Source organism: Argiope bruennichi, chromosome X1 (assembly GCF_947563725.1).
Source record: "Argiope bruennichi chromosome X1, qqArgBrue1.1, whole genome shotgun sequence".
NCBI classification, from domain to species: Eukaryota; Metazoa; Arthropoda; class Arachnida; order Araneae; family Araneidae; genus Argiope; species Argiope bruennichi.
Genome location: NC_079162.1, coordinates 49,494,500 through 49,518,677, shown reverse-complemented (window position 1 = coordinate 49,518,677; position 24,178 = coordinate 49,494,500). Strand labels below are relative to the sequence as shown.

The 24,178-nt window shown below is 29.1% G+C and overlaps 1 protein-coding gene across 2 annotated transcripts in view; it reads right to left on the bottom strand.

Annotated features, from left to right (window-relative positions):
* LOC129958180 (uncharacterized) overlaps positions 1-23,534 on the bottom strand; it is a 45,745-nt gene extending 22,211 nt beyond the window's left edge. The window contains exons 1-4 of one of the 2 annotated variants that reach the window (XM_056070445.1): positions 23,305-23,534; positions 10,871-10,936; positions 7,569-7,617; positions 5,717-7,385 (exon numbers count right to left, since the gene is read on the bottom strand). In XM_056070445.1, coding sequence (XP_055926420.1) covers positions 5,717-7,385; positions 7,569-7,617; positions 10,871-10,936; positions 23,305-23,319 — 1,799 coding nt within the window. In that variant the 5' untranslated portion in view covers positions 23,320-23,534. The remainder of the gene's footprint in view (positions 1-5,716; positions 7,386-7,568; positions 7,618-10,870; positions 10,937-23,304) is intronic. The other variant, XM_056070446.1, reaches the window with a different exon arrangement.
* Between the last annotated feature and the right edge of the window lie 644 nt (positions 23,535-24,178).

Here is a 24,178-nt window from a genome sequence, read left to right as displayed (position 1 = left end):
AATCAAGATACAATGATTCGGTTTATTATTCCATTTTGAGTATGTTTCAGTATAATTCATGCTGTAAATAAATTTTTTGAAATTTTATTGTACATATATTTGAGACATAGCTCCAGAATCAAGCGACTGTGAGAGTCGGTTTAAAATTTTTAAAAGGTGCCGCTCTTTCATATGATATAATTGAATGTATAGAGATATAGCTAAAAAATTAGACATTCATTGCAAAATGAACTAAATAGTGTAAAAGTTTAAAATGTTCTGAAATATGTTTCTGAAAATTTGAAGTTTAAAAATATTTCCTTTAGAAGCCATTAGAATATATTTAAGCAAAATATTTAATTTCAATTTTTAGCTACTAATCAGCACAGCAAACTACCTATTTGCTAAAGACGTATAGTTAATATACGTCTTTAAGACGTAAATAAAGTATTATTAAAATTTCGAAGTAGCAGAAAAAGAAATACTTTTCCCTTCCCTCTCTATCACAACGACAATGGAATGACCAATATTGTTGAGCATTTTTATTGAATATTCGTGTATTTTCGCTGAGACAAGTTTATTTAAGAAGTTCAGGTTTATTTGTTTGGTTAATGACAGAGTTCCTAGTTGTGCTGCTGAATCCTGTTGATTAGTATTACTTTCTCTTCATCATGAGTGGATAAAGGAACGAACATATAATTACACGAGGGATTAATTACATATGGAATGAAAGCGATGAAAAATTCTACCGTCGAAAAATTTAGATGCTAGGTCGGACAGTGAGTGCTTTGTATTCATGGGTCTCAGATGAATAGGTGACTGAAATATGACAATTGGATCTTTGAGTACTATTTTTGGATGTGTCGTATGGATTGTTTAGTTCTAGTACTGCTCAGTAATGCTATTACTTCGTCGCATTGCTAATTTTGAACCATCATCCGGATAATTTTTGTTCATAATTTCGTTAACTTAGCGAGGATATCATATGTGGCGAATATTGTAGCTGAAAAGGGAATGGAAGGATAATTACATTGGGTATCTACACTATAATTACATATGGTGTTGATGGAAAGAAAGAAGTTTTATCCTCGAATTATTTGAGAAAGTTGAACAGAGAATGCTTAATTTAATTGGGTCCCAGATAAATTGATGATTGAAATCTCATAATAAGTTATTTGAGTTCTAATTTTTGAACTCGCAAGAGATCCCTATTGTCGTGTAGAAGTGTAGCTGAAACCAGTCGAATGGTATTGCTTCCTCGCGACGTTAATTTTTGTAGTCTTGAATAATTCTCTAGAAAATTTTTCTTTGATTATCACAATGGTAACGAAAGAATAAACGTGTATGTTGAAGATTGCTGTTGAGAAGAGAAGGCAAGAATGCAATATTACACAAGACTTCTCTCGCCGTCGATTTCTTATCTTCGAGTAGTTGAAAAATAGGAGAAAGTTGGGGGTTCTTTCACTGATTTCTGACAGCTGTTTCTCATTCATTTCCTGAATTACTTTTTTTCGAATTCATAGGAGGAGTTGTATCGGTAAAAGGTTCAAGGTGTAAAGTTAGCTCTCTTATGTCCTTAAAGTTTAGTAATTCAACGAATGGTCGATTTATTGGCATTTTTTGTGTAAGGGGTCAGTATAGAGTATTTTATGGAGAATTATTGTGATAGTTACTCATTCATTATTTTCACAAACTTGAAAAGGAATTTTGAAATCTTCGTTTCGTGGATGATCATATTGTGAACTTGTATCCCTTCGTTACTTCCTCAATTTACTTACTCCCTTTTTTTTTTTTAATAATTGTTGCGATTTTTTTAGTTGTCATTTTCTTTGAGTTAAGGTTTGAATGGGAAATATGAATCAATATGAAAAAAAATAATAATATTCTGTCTAATCGTTTGTATTTCTCATTTTAGCTGTGATATATATTTTTCATCTTATACTCTTGAATCCCTTCGATTGACTGCATATTACACTAAGAATTCGTGTTGAAATAAATTAATGATGTTTTCACGTTCATTTTCGTTGAGCCAAGAAAGCGAGACGGTAGTGAATTTTAAACAAAGAATGTGGGGGTGTTTCCTAAAGCCTCTAAAGCCAAATAGATCTCAAGATTGTCACTTGAGAAAATATTACTATCCTAAATTTCTAATATATTTATAAACAAACAAGTGGCTGCTTGAATGTAATTATGTACAAAAATATTGCTGTGCAGTCAATGAGTCATAATAAATAAATAAAACAAATACATTTCCACTAAGTTCTTAAAAAATTAACGTAATATGAATCTTTAACGTATTGATTAAATTAAAAATGTGTTGAAATATGAAACTGATTTAATCAGTTTCTTAAAAGAAAGGTCCCATAAAGAACACTGTCTAGGGGCGGAAAATGGTTAAATCCCGAACTGGGAAGAAGGGAATTAATTGTGAAATTTGAATTTCTTAATTTTGAATAATTTTTGCAGTCTAGTGTTTCTTTTCAATTTTGACGATTGAAACTAATCTTCATCTCCCTTTATTTTTCTGATTTTAGCTGCTCTTGAGTTTTATTTAGATGTTATGATAAGTTGTTAACTTCCGCCAATTGTTCTAACGCGAATGACTTTTTTACTTCGAGATTTTTCTTGAATTTTAGGAGTAAAACGGTTAAAATCCCATTTATAACATGTCTTGAACTGCACTTTTCTACTTTACCTTCCTTATGCTTTCAAATCCCGTGATAAAAAAAAAACGCACTTTCCCTCCTGCGAATGTGCAGCAGACAGAAATCGGGACTAGACGAAATTGCAATCCTTCAAAATGCTTCTAACTCTAAGGGGAGGAAAAAGCGTTTTCCCTATATTCCACCTGAAAATTGTATCACCAAAAGGAAACTGGTGTTAAATTTTTGATGTATTTAAACATTATATGCAAAGTTAAATTCTTTCTCATGGTCCTAGATGCAGCCTTACGCCCTCCTGGATAAGTAAGGTTAGTATGGTTTTCCTTGAAAGTTAAATTAGTAATTCAATTAATTCACTGAACAGAGAATGCTGCAATACCACAGTGCCTATAAATGAATCGTTTTTGAATCTATTTCTTTCCGTAATGCCTTTACCTTGAATGTTGAATCTGTCGTCAAAGAAAGAAGCGACTGATCTTTCTTCATTGCAGCTACTATCTGACGTGAAAGTTCGTTCACTCCCTCATCCCTTTATATATAATGTGGTTCATGAATAAGAAACAAAATAACTGTTTTCAAAAGATTAACTGCTGACATCAAATCTCTGATTATTATGAATAGTTTTAAATTTCGTATAGATAAAGCAAAGGCGCAAAATTCTTTTTTACAAATAAAAAATGGAACTTTCTGTAGCTATCGTGAGGAATTAACACAATGAATGGTTTTGCGGGCAAAACTGAAACTTAAAACCATATCTTTCATTCGTCTTTTGACTTTGTTGTTTCATCCATAAAAGACAACGAAAGAAAAATGCAGTGATTAATGGATATTTTTTCATGCATTGTCATATAGGATGAAAATACGCATTAGTAGAGTATTAAATTTGTAAAGGAAACTAAACATTTTTCTTCAAATGAAAAATATTACCTTCAAAAACCTTTGGTTAGTTTTATGACAAAACAGGGTGATCGATAAAACCCTTTCAATCCAAAACGGCGTTTTCGTATAACCAGGGAAGTAACATGTACCTACAGTAAAGTGACTATGCTGAATGCCCAAAATTGAAAAATGTATTCTTCGGTATTCCCCCCCCCCACCTGCCAAGTGCATTTCTCAGATTTGTTATTTTTATTTACTTTTTTCGATATTTAAATTTCACTTCGTCGTTGCTTCACTTTGAAAAACTATGATATTAACGGAAGATACATTTTGCAGTTTTAGGGAGAACCTTTTATCAAGTCACAGAATGTTCATAATTTTAATCGCACATATCTCTACCAGTTTAATAGATAACTCCATGAAAACTTCTCATATATGTTTTTATTATGGCTTAGCACACATTTTTCTGATCGGACTTATGGCTAATTTTATTATTTATTTTTATAACTTCCTTATTTCACCACTAGGGGAGCTATAACCTGTCTCAATAAATTCAGCATAATCACTTTAATGTAGGTACATGTTATATACACATGCAGGGTGATCGGTAAAGAACACGAATTGGTGTTCAATATATTTTTTAATCATACAGAAACTTATTAAAAATAATTTCAAATAATGGTTAAACAGTTTGTATTATGGTACATCGATGTTTGAGTTGGTTGGGTCTTTAAATTCCTTCACAGTAATAATAACTCTTCACAGTAACTCTGTCGAATTTCAAGGAATGTAGCCGAAAATATAGAATTTCTCGTTTTCTTGAAAGACAAAGTTTGCAAGGGGCTGAAGTATATATAGTAGAAGGGCAATTCCAAATTAAATGCGATTTTGGGTGGCATTTACTTGATCATACAGTTGTCGATATCTAATGATGTAGTTTCTTAGGGGATAGTTAATATAAAATTTCAACCAATATGTAATGTTGGTGCAAAGAAGGAGTGTCCAAGAATATAGTTATGTATGAATGTGCAGATAGCTAGATTACGTTCTAAAATAAATATTATTTTACAGGTTGTCCTGTTTCATTGGATTTTTGAAAATTATTGTTAAGTTACCATAAAGGTGGATGAAGCTTATATCCACTTAGTATTTTTAATTTCTATACCTACATTTTGATCTGTTTAGTTCATAATCTTGTCTTGAAGCTGAACAGTAATTGAGATGAACATTATTATTTTGAACCATGTTCTGAGCTTCGAGCCTATAATTTCTTCTCGATATAACTGTTGTCATAATATTTTTTGCACATTGAGAATTTCTATGTAATTTTTTGTCGTAGTAAATTTTTGAGAGCCATTTATTAAAGAATTACATTGAAAACAGACTTAATTAAATTTCATATCCACATAAATAGAATTTTAAAAAATTTGGGGTAGATTTTTTTTTTTTTTGACACCTGATGGAAAGCTTTATGATAAAGTTTCTAAGAAATGAGAAATAAAGTATTCTCAAGTTATCATGGCCAACGGCTGTGTTCAGTACCATTCTAAATAACATTTAGTTAAATTTTTAATTATTAAATTATTAGCCATGAAGAATAAAATCTCATGATAATAAAGTATAAAATCTTTTAGAAATTTTTAATTATGTTTTAAATACTTCCTTTGTTTTACAAATATATTTATCTGAATTATTTTCCGTTATAAAAAATTCTACATATTTTTTTTTTTTGACTAATTACAAAGTTTAAGATTGACTGTATTTTTTAAATTTTGCTATACCAAAAGATAGCTTGGGAATAAACTTTGAAATAATGAATTGTTTTCTCTAATACAATTATGATGCATTGTTGTAATATTTTTTTTATATTTCGTTATTTATTTGTGCTTTGTTTTCCTTGTGCTTTGTACAGCATTGAAATTCTAGATTTGACTCTAGAGTAGACAATCAACATTTGATCTGAAGATTAATTATTATTCTTTTTTGATTAATGAATTTATAGATTAAAATCTAAAAGACCCAGATATCCATAATTATCTATCTGTGCTATTTAAACTGCATTTTCGATTATTTTATATTCGGCAAACATATTTATTATTTCACAGATAGTCTATAATTTTAAGTAGCATTTTACTACATTAATATATGTTACATAAAATTAAAATTAATGTAAATATTAATCAAAAATACCTTACCTTCCTGGCATCGTTCTAATAAGTTCTTTGGGTCTTCCACCATTATGAAAATCGGATTCTTCAGTTGTTTGAAGCCTTGAAATGGAACTGCTTTGAGATCCAGTAACTCTTGAAGCTATAGCTGAAGCTATTTTCTGTTGTGATCGCAATATCGTGCTATCAACACTGGTTTGATTTGTAAGAATTTGAGCTAACCGCTGTTGAGGACTTGGGATCAACTGTTCTTGCAATACTGGCTCCTTAAAAGCTGTACGCTGAACAGATTCTTCAAATATCGGAAGCTCATTCACTTGGTGATTGAATATCGTGCCATGGATTGTGGGTGCTTCTTCAAGCCATTTTTCTTCATTCATAGAATCAGAGCTTTCAAGCCTAATTGTATCATTTTGGGATTTTACTTTGCTAACATTATTGGTATTTGACATGGGTAAAGGAGGTAGAGGTCGCTTTGGGACGGCAGGACAGACTGGAATGGCTGGAAGGCTCTTTCTGTTATTCATCTTGTTTAATATTCTGTCTTGTGGAGTCGCATTATTATATTTTAAACCAGAATCTGGTGAAGAGATAGAATGTCCAAGTTTTGGATAAGCTGGTGCAGATTGTAAAGGTGGATGGGAAATAGTGGAATCTGGTGGGGAAATAGAACTGTTAAGTTTTGGGTAAACTGGTGCAGATTGTAAAGGTGGATGGGAAATAGTGGAATCTGGTGGAGAAATAGAACTGTTAGGTTTTGGGTAAACTGGTACAGATTGTAAAGGTGGATGGGAAATAGCAGAATCTGGTGGAGAAATAGAGCTGTTAAGTTTTGGGTAAACTGGTGCAGATTGTAAAGGTGGATGGGAAATAGCAGAATCTGGTGGAGAAATAGAACTGTTAAGTTTTGGGTAAACTGGAGCAGACTGTGAAAGAGGTTGAGAAACGGCGGGAGTGCAAGTAGACTCAATAGATATTGGTCTTGGTGATGAAAATGTTTCTGGGGGATATTTGAAAACTGGTGGCGGCCTTGCCGGAAGTGGTGGCTTCTCATCTTCTTTATTTGTTGTATTACCAATGGACGTCAAATCAAATTCAGAAAAAGAATCTTCGGTAATGGTTTCATAATTGCTTGGTGTATTTTCTAAAGGTGGTGCCGATGGAATTTCGTTGGCAGATGCTTCTGGGGTATCATTAAGTGCCATGATGCTATTTCCTTGTGATCTAGAAAAGCTCAATTTCTCAGCATGAGAAAAGGCTGTTGGAGTCAAAGTTTTCCTTTCTTTACTAACGCCACTGCCATTTTCGGAAACATTTCTCTGTGGCAACTTGTTCAAAAAAGAAAACGCTTCCGGTTTAAGTTTTCTTGGAGTTTTTTTCGTCACCGTGTTATTATCCGAAGTTGTTCGAGTTGGTGATTGTATTTGAGAATTTTCTGAATTCATGGATGCATTCCCTGATTGTGCTGCTGGTTGTGAAGCTTGCCTTTGTGGCTGAATGTTATTTCCGGATTGTATCCCAATGGCCAGGAAAGCTTTATTATCATTTGTGTTACTGAGGTATGAGAAACCGGATTTCGGAATGGCTCCAGTTTTCCTAGCATTTACAATATGGTTTCCAGTAAATGTCTGAACAGTCTGAGTATTATCTTCACTCAAGACATTACCATCATTTGTTGAATTTCTGAGTAGATTTGCTGAAAATATATTCCATAACTGCTATAGATTTAAACATACTATGATAGAAATAAATGCTGAAAATGATGTAGAAGGTTTGATTATAAATTTAACAAAAAAGTGTAAAATCATGCTAAAAGAAGAGGGTTTTTTTTTCTGATGTATAAACTGTCAATAATATTTAACAAATATTTTTTACTTACCCTCCCGAATCTCATTTATCTTGTTATCTTCTATCTCTTGTGAGCATAACTGAAAAAGAATTACTTTAACAATGTTGAATTGATAATATTTTAGAGTTATTATCTCTTTTCACAATTTGCTTTTCATAGAAATTTGAGATGATTTAAAATATTTATTTATTCTTATGATTATTAATAAATAATTGGCTATTGTTTGAATAAAAATTCGTAGGAATCATGTATAAACTATCGTAAGGAGTATGTAATATCTGAACAACACTTAAATTTTTTAAAGATTTAAATTCGAATTTGAGATAGATCTCTTATCGTAATTCAGTGCATAATTTCTAAACCTTCAAAGATATTATACACTTCCTATTGGAAAAATGGTTTAAATGCGTAAAAAATGACATTTTATGAAACTTGAATCAATAAATTGCTGCTGAAAATAGTACGATTTTAATTTTTTTTTTTTTTTTTGCTCGTCATTCTTACTAGTAACATTAAATAAAAAGTTTTTGCCATACAAATATCTAAAAAATTCCATTTTTCAAGGACTTAAACTGACCGCGTTTTAAAACTTTGAATATCACTATTTTTTATCACTTCATTGATATTTTCGAGGGAAAAATCCGTTAATCAACTGACGGCAATTACCCGAGGCAGTGGATGACAAATCTAAAATAATGAAATTCAATGCTTCATAACTCTATTGCTATTTTTGGAACTATTTTTTGTTTGGAATATTAGTGTACTAAGAATATTTTACTAATTATGACTAATAGAAATTCTATAAAATGGTCAAATACTTAATTTTTTCAACAATGCAATTATTGGCTCAAACAACACAAAATATTATTTCATGTAAAGCAAATAACTATATTTAATAACAAAGAAAACAGCTGCTGGGACACAGTTAAAGCGGATACCCTTGTTCAACAGCATCTGAAGATATCCTTTTTGCTTTTTTTTGTATCTGAGCCGTAAGCAATTTGCAGGACAATGAAAACTTTAAATTGAAAAATAACGAGGGATTAGATTTTTTTGAGATGCAGTCAATATTTATATTTGTCGCATTTTTTCGAATATAAATAAATAAACCATTTTCTATAGAGGAAATTTTTAAATAGGAATTTGTAGGCATTTATAATATTTTTAAAATGAAGTATGAAACGTAATTACAACTTAATCAGAACAAAATAAAATATAGAAAAAAAATGCAAATTTTGAAAACTTCTTATTTTTTTTATGTATTTATTTGAGAGAAAGTTTTGGAATTCCCCTGAAATGCGCATTATAAAGGACGCAACAAGCAGTAGAATTTTCATATCAATATCTACAAAACTATTTTGAAAAATTCGACTTTATCAGAAAGAAAGAAACAAAAAGGTTCTTGAAAAAAGCCTACAAATATTTGTCTATCAGTCAAAATTTGCATTAAAAAAACAACAAAAAACCCAGCATTTTATTCTAAAAGTGTCATTCCTGAATTTCACGTAATATCATAATGGTCGATTTTGAAAAAAAAAAAAAGTGGTAAGAATTCAATTTAAAAACATTTTGCTTCTATTTTTAAGTCTGAATTCATTTTAAAATTACCGTTACGCTCGTGAACGCTATTTTTATTTTTTCTCGAGAATCAATCGCCACTGACAAAATAAGGGTAGTTTTTTTTTCTTTTCAAATTTAATTTTGAACCCTTTTTTTAAAAAAATCAACCCCTATGATGCCATTTGAAGTCGTAGAATAACACTTTTAAAATAAAAAACAAAAATTCTGTTCACGAATTTCGACCGATAGAAAAGTATTTGTAAGCATTTTTTCATCGACTCTGTTAAAAAAAAAAAAGTCAATTTTCAAAAAAAAAAAAAAAAAAAAAAAATACAGATATTGCATTGAAGATTTCACCAATTATTTCTTTATATATAGTACGCACCTTAAGTGGTATTCCATAAAATTCAATTTTTTTTTAAATAAAAGATATTATTTCATATTTGCACTTTTTAAAAATGTACTCTTGTTAAAACTATTATTACCTTCTATACCTCATTTTATAAGTATTTTTATTACGTACAACTTTCTAATTTAACTTTTCTTCTTAGGTTAATCACCTCTTACTTAATTAGCGAAAAATCAGTATTAAAGCTCCCTCCACCCTCGCCCCTGTATCCGTTAACATATCTGGTTACAAACTTAGAGGCCGATTTTAGATAGAAAGTTCACTAACAAAAGCGAATAAAATTGCTGTAAGATATTTTTTTATGTTAAAATTACAATTCGATTGGACTTAAGTCTTAAAACCTTCAAGTGCAATTGATTAAGTTCTCACACTGTGGATTTTACAAACCACGTCTATACATTTAGAAAAGATGCTGTTGAAAAACTGCAATTCATGCTTCAAAAATGCACAACAGTTCATTTCTTTATGTATGTTTTATTATTCATCACAATACCTTATACGTAGTCATCCAAGTCATTTTGTTGCCGATTAAGAGAGATTGTACCATATTAGTTCTATTAAATTTTGCATTAAATGAATCGTAAAATAGGCAAACAAAATTGTTTTCTGCTCACTTGAAGGTGCTGATTTGAAGAAGATTGGAGACTATCACACGTATCCAAATCTTGCAAATCAAGCTATTCCCGATAAAGCTGTAACATTTATGACAGAAAGAAGGACTAAAATAATATTTGTATTCAAATCGAGGAGATCCCGAACTTGCAAGCCCCCAATTACGAATGCCTTTCCTGCTTATATTATTTGAAACCAATGTCTGTATAATTGTCTTCATTCTAAAAAAATGATTATATCAGCTGGCTACGATTTTAATAATTTCATGTGAAATAATACATGATAGTCTTTAATATGATGAAACCTGCTCAGAAATGTTTATTTAATTTTTAACAAATAATTTTTGAATCAGGGACATGGTAAGCCAAAAGTGAAGAATATACATCAAAAAAGAAATCAAGAATACAAAAGATTTATCGAATGAATGTTTGGAAAAAATTTTCAACGGACATATAAAAAATTTTTGTAATAAATATGCTAGGTACTGATAACGTTAAAAGTATTCGATCATTTAAACTATTATCTTCATTTTTTAAAATAGTTCTGATGACGATGTTTTCATGCAAGGAATGATTTGGGGGGGGAGGGGGGGATATTAATTTTTTCTGTGGATAAATATTAAAGTAAATAATAATTTTCCCCAGAAGGGGGCACGTTATGAATCGATTGAAAAGATGACATGGAAATAAAAGAGAATATTTTTTTTTTGAATTGTTAGAAGTACGAATATTTAACACAAAAAATGGCTCACCTCTCCTTCAAAATCTGGTCCCCAGTCTTCGTCATCGTCTCCTGGTGCATGACTTGCAAATGTGTTCTGACACGTATGAAAATAAATATATATATAATTTAAATATGCCTTTAACATTATCTTCATATATATACCGGATAATTATAAAATAAATTATCTTTTCTTCTCAGTCAGTCTACCGCTGATAATTTTCGTGCTACTGGTACCATTCCAACGTTATTTATTGTTTTTTGGGATGGAGAACACATTCCAATTAAAAAAAAGTTGATGCTGCTATCTGAAAAGTTTGAAATTTGTCACTGTAACCCTAATTGTTAAACTGGTGGGTGGGTTTTTTTTCCCATACTATTCTAGAGCGCATACTTCAAAATACCTCGAACCAAAATCTTATTCTTCTCCTGTGAACGGTATGATAGTTACGGTCTCGTATATTGAGATAGTTTTTTTATATAATCATTCGATATATATATATATATATATATATATATATATATATATATATATATATATATATATATATATATATATATATATTGAATAAGGGAAAAGCGCTTATTTTTAGATTCTTGTATTGAGTTCGTCTGTCTGTAGGCTCAATTGTGTTGATATTATACGTACTTTAAATATCATGATTTCTCTGATTTATATTTGCAACTAATGATATGTCACGTGAGATATAAATTCTATTTTGAGATACTATTAATATCTGTATTTCCTAGATTAAAAAGTTTTGTATTACATATAATGCATTTTAATAAATACCATAATATTTTGCAAACCATACAATTCACTGTGAGATTTAAAAATGTATATTTCAGAATATTATTTGCATTTCATATATAAAATTGCGCAAAGCCGTTAACCGTTTCATATAATTTATGTATCTTCCTTGTTTCAACATATTTTAAAACAAGTTTAGCTTTATGTTTATCATTTTTTGCTCATTTTGTATTTATTAAAAATAATGTAACCTTTATGATTTTAAAATATGTATTTGCCATATATTGATTCAATTTTAATGAATTTGCATTTTCAACGCGCTTACTTTTATCGGTCATAATCATCAGATATGTAAAGAATTTTCTAATATGATCTGCTGAATAGCCTGTTATTATATGTTAATCTACCTTTCGTTTTTCACCATATTGAAACTGAGTTTAGCACTGAATTCATGAAATTACTTTTTGCTCACTTTGTATTAATGAAATTATATTTTTGCTTGTATGATTTTAAAATATACAATTTTATATATCCGTTTAAACCGATTCAATTTTGATGAATTAGCTTTTTTATTGTGCTTAGTTTATCAATCATAATCATCGGATATGCAATGGATTTCCTTTCTTTCTGTAAAGGAATATTTTTCCTGGTACTTTCGCACAAAAAATAAAATATGCAATCTTGCTTTAGAGCTTTAGTTATTCTAGCTGATTAGGTCTCCGATTACCTTAGATAAACGAAAACGTAGTTAATAGAGACTAAATTATAAGTCATTGCTTCTTTTCCTTTTACAAGATTTACTAAAATTATTTATTCGAACTTTACATTTTAGCAAGTATTTTTATTATCTATCAAACTTTTTACATGGATTTTTTTTAAGTAATTTTTTTAAAAAGATTTGCGATTGATACTTCACTTTTATATTTTTCCATTCATTATTGTCCTCAAAATTCAAAATTTTCCCAACACATTTGTAATGTCAATTTTTTATGAAAATGAAATCAAGAAATTTTTTTCACATCAATGTTGAAGTGTTAGAAATGAAATTGTATTACTATTTTTATCTCTAAAATATACCCCGGGGGCACCTCAAAATGTACAGGAGATGCTTCAGGCATGGTGGTTGAATTTCACCGCCCTGGAGGATACACGAAAACGTGGGGATCTGGCTCCTCCCATCGATGACGGGACGTACTTCCTTAGCGAAGGGTTATACCGTGGCCGGTGATTGCCCTTAGGACTCAACCATAGTTCCCGCCAATGTTGCTGTTGCAGCGGTCCGGTCATTAAATATTTATTATCCGTGTGCCTTCGGGTGGGTCGGAGAGTCAGTGTTATGACTTATCTCTAAATAATTTCTTAAATTAGAAAAGATCACGTCTTATTAATGACCTTCTGTCATGAAAATTGGTTCTAAGGTCAACTTTGACAGCTTTTTCTGAAAAATTTGGCGATTTAAATAAAAAATGAAAAGCACAGAGTTCGATTTTCTAATACCGGTTCTGTTAACGAAGTATTTGTTTGACAGGAGCCTAGATAATCAAATTCTATTGTATTTAAAAATATGATCAAAATTTATTTAATGATTTAAGCACCAATTTTTGGCTAGATTATCATTTAAAAAGGTTTTTTTTTTTTTTTGCTTATAAATTATGTATTGACTTTTGTGCAATAACGTTACTAAACCTTTATTCCCAGTCTTATTTATAGGACAATTACATTTACCTTCCGTGATTAAATTGAACGCATTTTATTGCTTCTTTTTTGCATAGTTTAAGAAACTAATATATTTTTTCCAAATTTCTAAATAATTTGATAGTTATCATTTTTTAAGCCAGAATTTGAAGTCAAAGTGTCATCATTTTTATTTGCTTTATTTAATTTATTTTGGCTTCATTTTTTCTATGTAATGCAAGGAAATCGAAAGTAGGCCTTATTCTTTGATATTTAATAACGTTTTCGCAATATCTGTTACATACATATTATATTATATATATATATATATATATATACAAAAAAAAATTTTAATGATATTTTTCGACAATTCTAAAACTTATTAAGAGAATGAAAACCTTTTTTGGGGAATTTTAATTTATAGTAATCTTAACCTTGATGTTTCCGACATAATTTAAAAGAAACTTGCCGAAACCTATTCTTTAAATCAAATTGGGTGTTATCGGTTTAATACACAACAAATTACTTAAAATGAATTTTAAAATGTTATCATGAACGGCATTAAAATAAAACGAATTAGTTCTCTGATGAAAGCTGCATGACATAGCAAGGATAAAATAAGTGATTAAAGTAAAAAAGTGAATAATAATTTAGAATATTTCTATCAGAGCTTCACATTTTGCGATTCTTGTTTTGAAAAATGGAATTATGATTTAAAAAGAAAAAAAACTTCTACCTTTTAGAAAACTAATGAAAACAAGTTTTAAGAAAACTTTTAATTATATTTATAATTATTTAAGATAATTATGCTTATCTTATTTGAAAATATTTCTATAATATTAGATATGTTATAGAAGATTTTACTGCTAATTTTAAATCTACCTTTTTTTGCTTTAATTCTATCAACCAAATTCCAAAATTTACATTCCTAAAAATTATTCGGCAAAAAAAAAAAAAAAAACGTTTATTCGAAATTTTGTTGATTTATCAGTTTTCTACAGAATTAAAACTGTTTTCCACCTATAAATAACTAATAACTTCCAGCATTTGATGACATTTAGCTTTAGTTTTTTACTCACAATTTCTTATTTAAACAGGTGACTTAATATCGAAGAATTATTTTTAATGCATATCTGATTATTACTGATACAAAGTTAAACTTGTCTGCTGATCTACAGATAGAGGAACTTTGACTTAAGCAGATATTATGAAATGAAATCTTTTAAAGCGCATGTGCTGTATACATTTAGCGAAAAAAAAATTTGTTTATTAACTTTTAAAGAGGAAACTGAACTTTTAAATATTAGTATAGGAAATAAGTAAGAAAAATGAAGGAGTAAAATATATAAAATTATTAAAATTAATATTTATGAAAAGTGTTACATTAGAAAAAAGTTATACATTACTTTCTGTATGGAAAAATAATTATTTGTAATGTATCAAAAAGCATTTAACAATCAAAGAGCATTCGGATTCTGCATAACAGAAATATGTTTTTAAATATTTTCATTATTAACACTTTTTTTGACATGTCATTACCATCAATTACAGTTGAAATTCTGATTTTATGAAATTATTTGAAATTTCAACTTTTCATTCGAAATGCTGATGTTACACACATTAATACTACAACAGAGCTATTTAGAGCGGAGACTCTTAGTCTTGATTCACAGAAAAATAATACCCGAGTCGAACGTAACTCCAAACATTCACACCATACTAACGCGAAGACATTGTTCAAGTTCATATCAGATTTAACATGAATAAGCATATACATATGGAACTTAAACTTGGGACACCAATCTGTTATATTATAAAAAGGTGGTTAATCAAAAAACCTATTCATTCATAACTATATATTTTAGTTCAGATTTTTTTTTCTTTTTTTGAAATTGATTTTGTTTTGACACATTCGTTTTCAATGAATGTCATCATATTTCTAATCTTCAGATAACAGATTGTAGTGGGTGATAAGTTTTCTTTGGTAAATAACAGAGGAAACACTCTTGTCACTATGACAACGTGTTTAAAACCTTTCTCCCTGTTAGCAGAACATCAATTTGATACAAAGATTTTCAATGCATGAGTCCGTACATCAAGGAGTGTCATTCGTAGCAGTGGCGTAGATACTCTGGAGGAAGGCCAGACTTCACTCTTGGGGGGGGGGAGACCACATAGACAAAATGTTAGCATAATTATATATTATTAATTGTTAAAATAATTAATATTAGCATTAATTATAATATTAATTATATATAATTAATAATAGTTATTATTAATTATAATCATTGTTAGTATAAGTATAGACAAAATGCTAGTATACTTATTTAATTTTTAAATCGAATATGTCTGAAGAAGAATAAGTACTTGTGCAAAAGGTGCTATTTATTCTTAATAAGTTGCTAGCCTGAAAGTAGTTCAATGAATAGCCTTCCAGCCAAAAACTCTATGATTCACATGCAATTATTAATTATATCAGAAAAATATATATATAAGTTCAATAATTTTACTGTTTTTCCTTACATTAAATCTGTTAATCAGCTGTCAATGCTGTAGCGCGAGAGTGGGTAAGATGTGCAGATATATCAGTATTTGAGAAAGAAAAAAAAGAGCAATACTTTGTTTGCAACTGGAACCACTTAATCTTCCTAAGCCACTGGCGCAGGGGAATTTTGTGATGACGAAAATATTACCAGTGAGTTCTTCATTAGTGTTCAATAAAATAAAGAAAAATAAATATGAAAAATATCTACATTCTTTTAAGGTAGAAAATTTGTTTTACATTAACCGCATGCAGCTTTTCTATTCTCTTAATTTTGTTTGGACAATTATTTTTTGAATTTTTCATGTTTTTCGCATCTCTTGACGGAAGATCGGACAAGAGCTGAGTATCGCTTTTCTAAATATTGTTTCAAGTTTTAATTTAGTTTAGATAAATTAACATCCCTTTTTAAACCAACACTAGGGCTATTTTGGGACGGACCTAGTAATTTTGAACCGCGGTCAGATGACGAGGACGACACCTGAACTGGCACGATCCCTCTCCAAACCCACTTACACAATGGTTCTTCGGTGGAATCGGGCCTCGAACCCGAAACCCTCCAGTTCCGAAACCGAGACTTGGCCACCGTGGCCCAAATATTGTTTCAAATAAAGAATATCAGCTGATCAACGACTTGTGTCTCGAGATTCAAATTCTTTTTTTCTTTAATTCCATTGTTTTTCCATTTTTCCCTTTTTTTTTCTTTGATTTTTCTTTAAATTACTTTCTACGACAAAATAAAAACTAAATAATCCCAAGGGCATCTAAATTTTTGTTTGACTTTGGATAAAGGTGTTTTAATAAAACGATAATTAAAATATTTATTCATAGATTATTTATATATAAAACATTAAGAAAAATTAATGCATGCAATAGAGAAAAAACATTTTTTGGTAATATCAGATTACAATATCTCTGAGGGAAACAAGTATTTGACGATTAGAACAAGCGCCTAAAAATGAAGGTAGGAAGTTGGGATCTAATTATTTTTTAATATACTGCATTGGTTTTTAAGTCTCTTTAAGTCTAAGTTTTAAGTTAAATATATACATTTAAATAAGTACAAGGGGATTTTAGTCTTTAAGTGTTTCCTTTTTCATATTTTACAAAACAGGACATAAAAGAATAAGTTTGTACATATATTTACAAAATATTTTCTTTGGCTTTTTTAAAAAACAATATCATATCTTTTCTGAAATTTATATTGTTCATGTTCGATAGATAGTAAATTTTTATTTTTGCAGCGACCTTATTCGTCTCGGACTCGAAATGCATCTGAATTCCTGCTGAATATATATATTGGAAAGTTTTTTTTATATAAAAACCGTTTGAATTTATTTTCTACATTCATTTCATATAACCTCCATTATAAGAGCATATATTTATTCATTTAGCATGTTATGTCATCCAGACGCAATCGATACAAAGTTGAATGCATTCTTTGTCAAGAAGGCATTGACATTGATTACAATGAAAGACACATGAGTGTGAAGCACCCTGAATTGACATCCTGAACAATAAAATCTGTTAAATTCGGTCTTAGAAGTGAGAGTGAAGAAAAGGAAGAATACATGGGAAATTATTTCATCAAAAGTTCTGTGCTTGAAACGACAGAAGCTTTAATATTCTTTAGGATACAACTTTCAAAGATAATTTTTTTCCCTTTCTTTTTGAATTGGAAGCGGTTTACATGAATAAACAAGCAATTTTTTTTCATGTTTTCTCTTGCATGGATTGTGTCTTTTGCCTTAATTCTTTTTGTACAATTATATATTAAAGAAACATTGTCGACGTTCAAGAAAATTAACTTGTCAATCAACTTTTTATGAATTTTTAGATTTAGTTATTTCATTCTATTAAGTATTATTTTGTATATGATATTATTTTCTAATATTAGGCATTTATTAATTACTATAGTCTTGTTTCGATTAATTCATTTTTGTGGCTATTGAAATATTTTATAACTATTAAAAAATCCAGAAGTTTAAGAACTTTGTCAAATTCGAATCAAATTTAAAGTATTTAAAAATGCTTAAATTTCGATGAGTCCGATTAAATATTTCCATGATTGTGCTACAACAAATTCTTGAGGTTTATTGCTGCAACCTGTATCGATCTACGTACTAAAATTTAGAATGAAATATAACAAGAGTTTTTCTAGAATTAGATCTCAGAGCAATTAAATCTCAAGATTCTCATAAAAAATGTATTCAAATGTTGATAATTCTTTGATAGTCAATAAAAAAAATGACAACAGTTTTTTTTTTTTTTTTACAAATATTCTACCAAATTTTTAACAATGAGAGAAAATTAGGGTCAGCATCTGAACAAAAAAGCAAATCAACAAAGTAAATAATTTAATAGGACTAATTAATATGTAATTGGTTTTGATTCAATGTAAAATTATGTATTATGAAATATTTTGAAGCTAAATTAAAGAAATTGTGCTTGGTCCCTTGGCAGTAAACATCTGCTACCGTTTCTGACTAAGAACAGAACGCTTGAAATCCATATTTGTTCACATTTTTCGAAATTTTGATATCACAAGACAAGAACAAAAAAATGACCCCAATATACTTTTTCATCTGGGAATAACTTAAACAGCAGGTTTCCGCCAAAACTGTAGGGCTTTCTATAATGTATTAGTGTTGTTTGTGCAGCGCACAAGCCAATATAATAACAAGTGTGAGTAGTGAAACTCAAACAAGAGCCGAAATCTGCAGTGCAGACATCGATAAGCATTTTAAACACCGAAAATAAAGGTTTGAGATAACTATTTGGCTTTTCATTGTCTTTTAGGTATGTTTTATAACATCGCAATTTCAACTCGCGACAAAACAAATGCACGTATTCTTTCTGCACATTTTGTTCTTAGCATTATCGCGCTAAAGGTACCTTTTCGTACTAAATCGAAGACCTACAATTTTGTAACTGATGTTTTTCTCGTATCTTAGCGTTTTCGAGATAGGAACGGTAAATCCTTTGTATACCGCTAGGTGGTGCTATAACCGATCTTACCGTATAGCGCATGATCTCTTTACTATACCTAGGCATTAGGTTTGTGGCAATACCTGTCGCCATTCTCAAATTAGTGGTGAGGTAGAAAGCTTTTAGTGGATACCATATATATAATTCTGATACGTGGTAATTTTGCCACGAATCAAAACGTCTCGGGATAGTTCGATGTGGAAAGTAAGAGATTCTGATATGTCGTCATCTGAGAAAAATTCAAAAGCTTCAAAACAAGACATTAACAGTTAAACTGAACTAAATTATTTCCAAATGTTAAATAATATGAAAATCAAAATTGAATGACTTTAATCTGTGGTTAATATTTCCCCATCAAATAATCTCTCTTGTTCAAAAAAGGGGAAAAAAATGTTTTCCTAGAAAAGTTTTGTTCAAGTCAATAATTTGTTTTTTAACATATATTATGATTTATACCATTTCGAAATCTTCATCAAGGTGAAAAGGGAATTGAAATTGCGAAATTATTATGGCATTAGAAATTTCTTTAAAAATATGATATTCTGAGAAGATGGAAAATAAGTCAGTAGAAATATCCCACAAAAGAAATGATAAAAATAATGCCAAAAATAAATCGGCTTTTCGACACTGAGATCTCAGAAGAGAAAAAAATTTAGATTTTCAAGCATCTTAATTTAATATCTACATTTACATTAGCAGAGCGAAAGTGTGAGCACCGAAGTAAGCTTAGGCAAACAAAGGAGGATTGAAAAAAGCAGAAAAGATGATAACTACAATTTTCTGAGTTTAATTGGTGAATGAAATAACTAAAAATCAATGAAAAACAAATTTCGTTAACTTCACCTGAAGAATCCATTAGATCATTTTGGTATTTCAAAATTACAGAAGTAAAACATAGTAAAATCTCTTATATCCTGCAGCCAATGAACCGACAATAAAAAATTTAATTATGTGTGAGATAAAAAAAATATACACAGGATATCTATTCTAATTGTTTGACTCTTTATAAACTAGTGTTATAATTGATAAACCATTATACTTCCGATTTTATATATACTTCCATTTAGGAAGAGATTTTAAAATACCTAAAGATTTACATTTTATGTTATTTGAAACAGTAAAAGTATTTCTGAAAAAAAAATCACAATTTTTAAATAACCTTTTCCTTTTATTGATACTTAATAAATATTCCTGGCAATAAGATTTTACACGAAAAATCCATTTCTGCGATTAAAACTTATGGAGTTGTAAAAGCATAAAATTTAGTTATTTCAATCAAATCAACGGACATCTCAAGCAAGCTCTGTGGATTGATTGAAGAATGATTGATTAGCAGTTCTTCCTTGAGACAGCCATTGAAATAATCTAAAATAATGATATTCCAGTCTTCGTAACTCGATCAATTTTAGTCGCAGAGGAATAGAGCTCTTTTTGTTTAAAACCTTAATATGTTAATATTTTAGTAAATACGACTAATAAAATAGGTAAATTGCATAAGAAAAAGACTTCTTAATTTCTTTAGCAGTATATTTATTGACTCCAACAAAATATGTTTACTCCTTTTAGAGCATTTTTCTGTTTTGAAATATATACCCATCTGCACTGGTATGGAATTTAGCTGTTGAATCATGATTAAAGTGGGTGCCTTGTATACATATATGATAGAATCCAATCATTATATCCTTCTGGGAGAAAATTATTTTAATGGGAAAAGAAAATCATTGGGATTTAATGTTAGTTGGTGCAGCTACACTGAACAGATTATAAGAAAGTTACAATTATTGATGAACGATAGTTAATATATATGATAATTTCTAATAATTTGGAAATGAGCCATTTAGCTACTATCAGAGTGAGAGAAATTGCAAGCTTGAGAATGGATGTACCCAGTTTTGTTTCTATTACTCGCTTTCTCTTAATAACAATAGAATAATTGACAATGTATTAGGAAAGGAAAAAGATAATTAGGAGGAGAATGTAGAAGATGAAATTGGAGCCGACTCGCAGATTAAGAAATTTAGACGAAGGATTGTAAATTTTCATATAATTTGTCGTTTATTATTCATTTATTTCACACAGATGTCATGAAGATCACGCTGTATGCACAGCAAAATTTCAAAACGTTGGCGACGATCTTGTAAGCAGGGGATCATACGAAATTATACGGATGCCATCACATTAAAAAAGGCTTAAATATCATGTGATAATATGGTAATTTTATAATATCTTTAATTTCCTCTCTAAAATGTACAATTATATGCAAGTGATATGCAAGTGATCTATTATTTATTTATTGCAGTCAGTTGATCGAAAAACATAATTAATGGACCTCGCAAGCTGCTATTTTTATAGATCACATTATTAATTATAAAAGGCTAAGTTCTAGAAGTATATCTTAAATTATACAGAGAAATTTCAGATCCAGCATTGGCGAGATCACAATATTGCCGGGTAAGAGAGGAATAGCATGCCTACTTCAGAAGTGAATTGAAAACAAAATAGTGCAAAAGAAATATAAACTTCTTAATACAAACAAAAAATACTTTTTTTTTTATTTTAATAACCACACTGTGCAAAACGAAGTATTTTGGAAATTTTTGATTATATAAATAAGTACAAAATTCAAAATTAATACAATAATCTAATTATACAGACCCCCTATGAAAAATCATGTTTACTTTCTAAAGATTTCTTTATTAATAAGTGCTATTTCCACGGACGTATGAGAAAAAATAGCATAACCCTAATGTTACAAATGTTATCAAATCCTATTTTTGCTTACACATAAAAGAAATAATAGATTAACCTTTAAATATAACGATTTTCAATGATCAAATACTTTTGCAGCACAACCTGGGATTATTTATAGGTAATGCTGTAATATTGTATTACTATTGTATTTCACTATCTCGTGAAAATCGCGAGGTGCGAAATTCAATAGATGAATTTTCAGTCAGAACTGATCATAAATAACGCAGCTATAAATTGTTAATCGTGCAGAATTGATGATATAATGAAGTGGTATATAAAACATGGTTTCTCACTGACAAAAGGTAAAACTTAATTTTTAATAGAATGAGATAATTTTATTTTTACAAACAAAATCGCATTATGAACTTCCCGTTTAAATACTGATTAAAAAACCAGTATGTTTTAGAATTATATAATCCTTTCGATAGTATATTTAATGGAATGTTTTTAAATACGCTGATAAAAATGGACATTATTGGTTCCTTTGTTTTTTAAATCTGCCATGTTTTTCATGAACTTATTGCTTTTAATTTAGTCAAAATATGTGTAATGCATTTTATATACAGTAGGAAAATATGAAATATAACATCATTTATCATTTAAATGAAGAATTTTGAAAAGTTTTTATACAGTAGAAAAATATGAAATATAACATCATTTATCATTGAAATGAAGAATTTTGGAAAGTATAAATATTTAAAATACAAATATATTACAACAAAAACTGGATTCTTAGATTATCGCAAATATTCATTTTTTCAATAAACTTTTTCTCCAACATTTTTTTTAAACTATATTCTTAACGAAGAAAAAATAGGTTGGATATACCTGTAATGATAAATGATAATTTAAAATTTAATACCAAAGTTTAATTTATTCTTTTGCTTCAAATTTTGATTGAAAAAAAACTTTTTCTATGAACACCTTTTTTATATTAAAATAGGCATATTCCTGGAACATCTAAATTATTTCAATGCAATCAAAAATAATTTACTAAATGCAATTAAAAATTACTTGCTAAATGCAGTTATAAGTAATTAGCTATCAGAACTAAATTGCATCCAATTATTTGCATTAATAGTTGACCTTTTTAAAAATGGAACATTAAAAGGTTGCAATTCAAAATGAGTTGATCAAATATTTTTGATATGAAGCAATAGATATTTGTTAAATTAAACTTCTTAAGTAGAGTAAATTAGGTGTAGTATAGTAAATCATAAATAAAACGCACTTTTAATTGGTTTTAGATTACGAATTATTTAAAATGAGAATATATTTCAGGTTTGTTTTCTTCTGACCATTAACTTGGTTATAACTTTACTGACTCAATTATTGGAATAGTGTGCCTTTTCTTATCATTTGAGTCATGTGTCAACTACTTATCAAGTCACTATATAAACACACCAATGGTTGACATAACAAATATCATTATGTCAAAAAAATTTTGTAAAGACATAGAATAAAAAGTTGTTTTCTATTACTTTATTTTTGTTAAAGTTAATCAGTCCTAAATTCGGCGGAGAATTATTTAAACCAAAGAAATTTTTTAAAGAAATAAATGCCCCAAGGTCTTTCATTAATAAAAAAATTAAAATTCCACATTTTTTCCATATTGAACACAGTTTATTTTTTGAAAAATAATTTTTTAATTTTATAATGCAGGGAGCAATTATTATCACATTCATCCTAGAAATAAAATTCGATCGCTTTTTCAAATTACAAAAACTACATTATGGATATGAAACTAAATCGTACTTACCGCAAACTGTGCCATTTTTATCAAAAACTTGACAGAACTTTTTTAGTTATGCTTTATCCAAACTCTGATTTCCGATTTACATATTATCTTACTCCGATTCGAAAGTTGGGCCATCAAGTTCGCGTGTTTTCAAAGAACAAACATTATTTTTATGGTATTTTTTTAACAAAGCTGGGACGTATAAACTCGGTGAAGTTCTAAATATTTGATGACATTGTACGGGGACAGGAGAAAAGTATTATCCTTCGGATAGCAATAACCTTATCAGTTTCGCTGATAAAAAATTATCATTTCCTAGACTTGGTGTACAGGAAAGGAAATCATTGGCTTTTTTATATCTGTCATTTCACTACAAACTTTTTTTTATTTTCTATTTTAGCTTTCAAATCGATATGTGTAACATTGTTGAAGATAAATGTACTATGTTGGAATCCTACAAGTTGAAAACTATATTAAAATACTCTACGATAACCTCATTATAGCTCAAATATTTTTAAAATCCATATGTCTCATAAGGGGGGTTTAACTCATTTAATACTGAATAATGATCATTGTTCTGCTTAAATTCTTATCAAACAATATAAAAGTGAAAGTGAAACTTGACACTCTTTAAAAGATTTGTTTTTACCTTGGAAGTTCGGTATTCCCTGGTTACACCTGGATTATTTTAACTTATTGCACATATACGATACATCTGACTAACATGTATAAAAATGCATCTTTTTGTCAATTGTAGCAAATTTCGAAACTGGAAATTTTCAGAGGCAGCAAATCAACTTGGTTGATTGATTGATTGATTTTATTAGTATCTCGTTTTGAAGCTATCTTGGGACTATTTGGAACTGACCTCTAAATTTCAACAGTGGTCAAATAA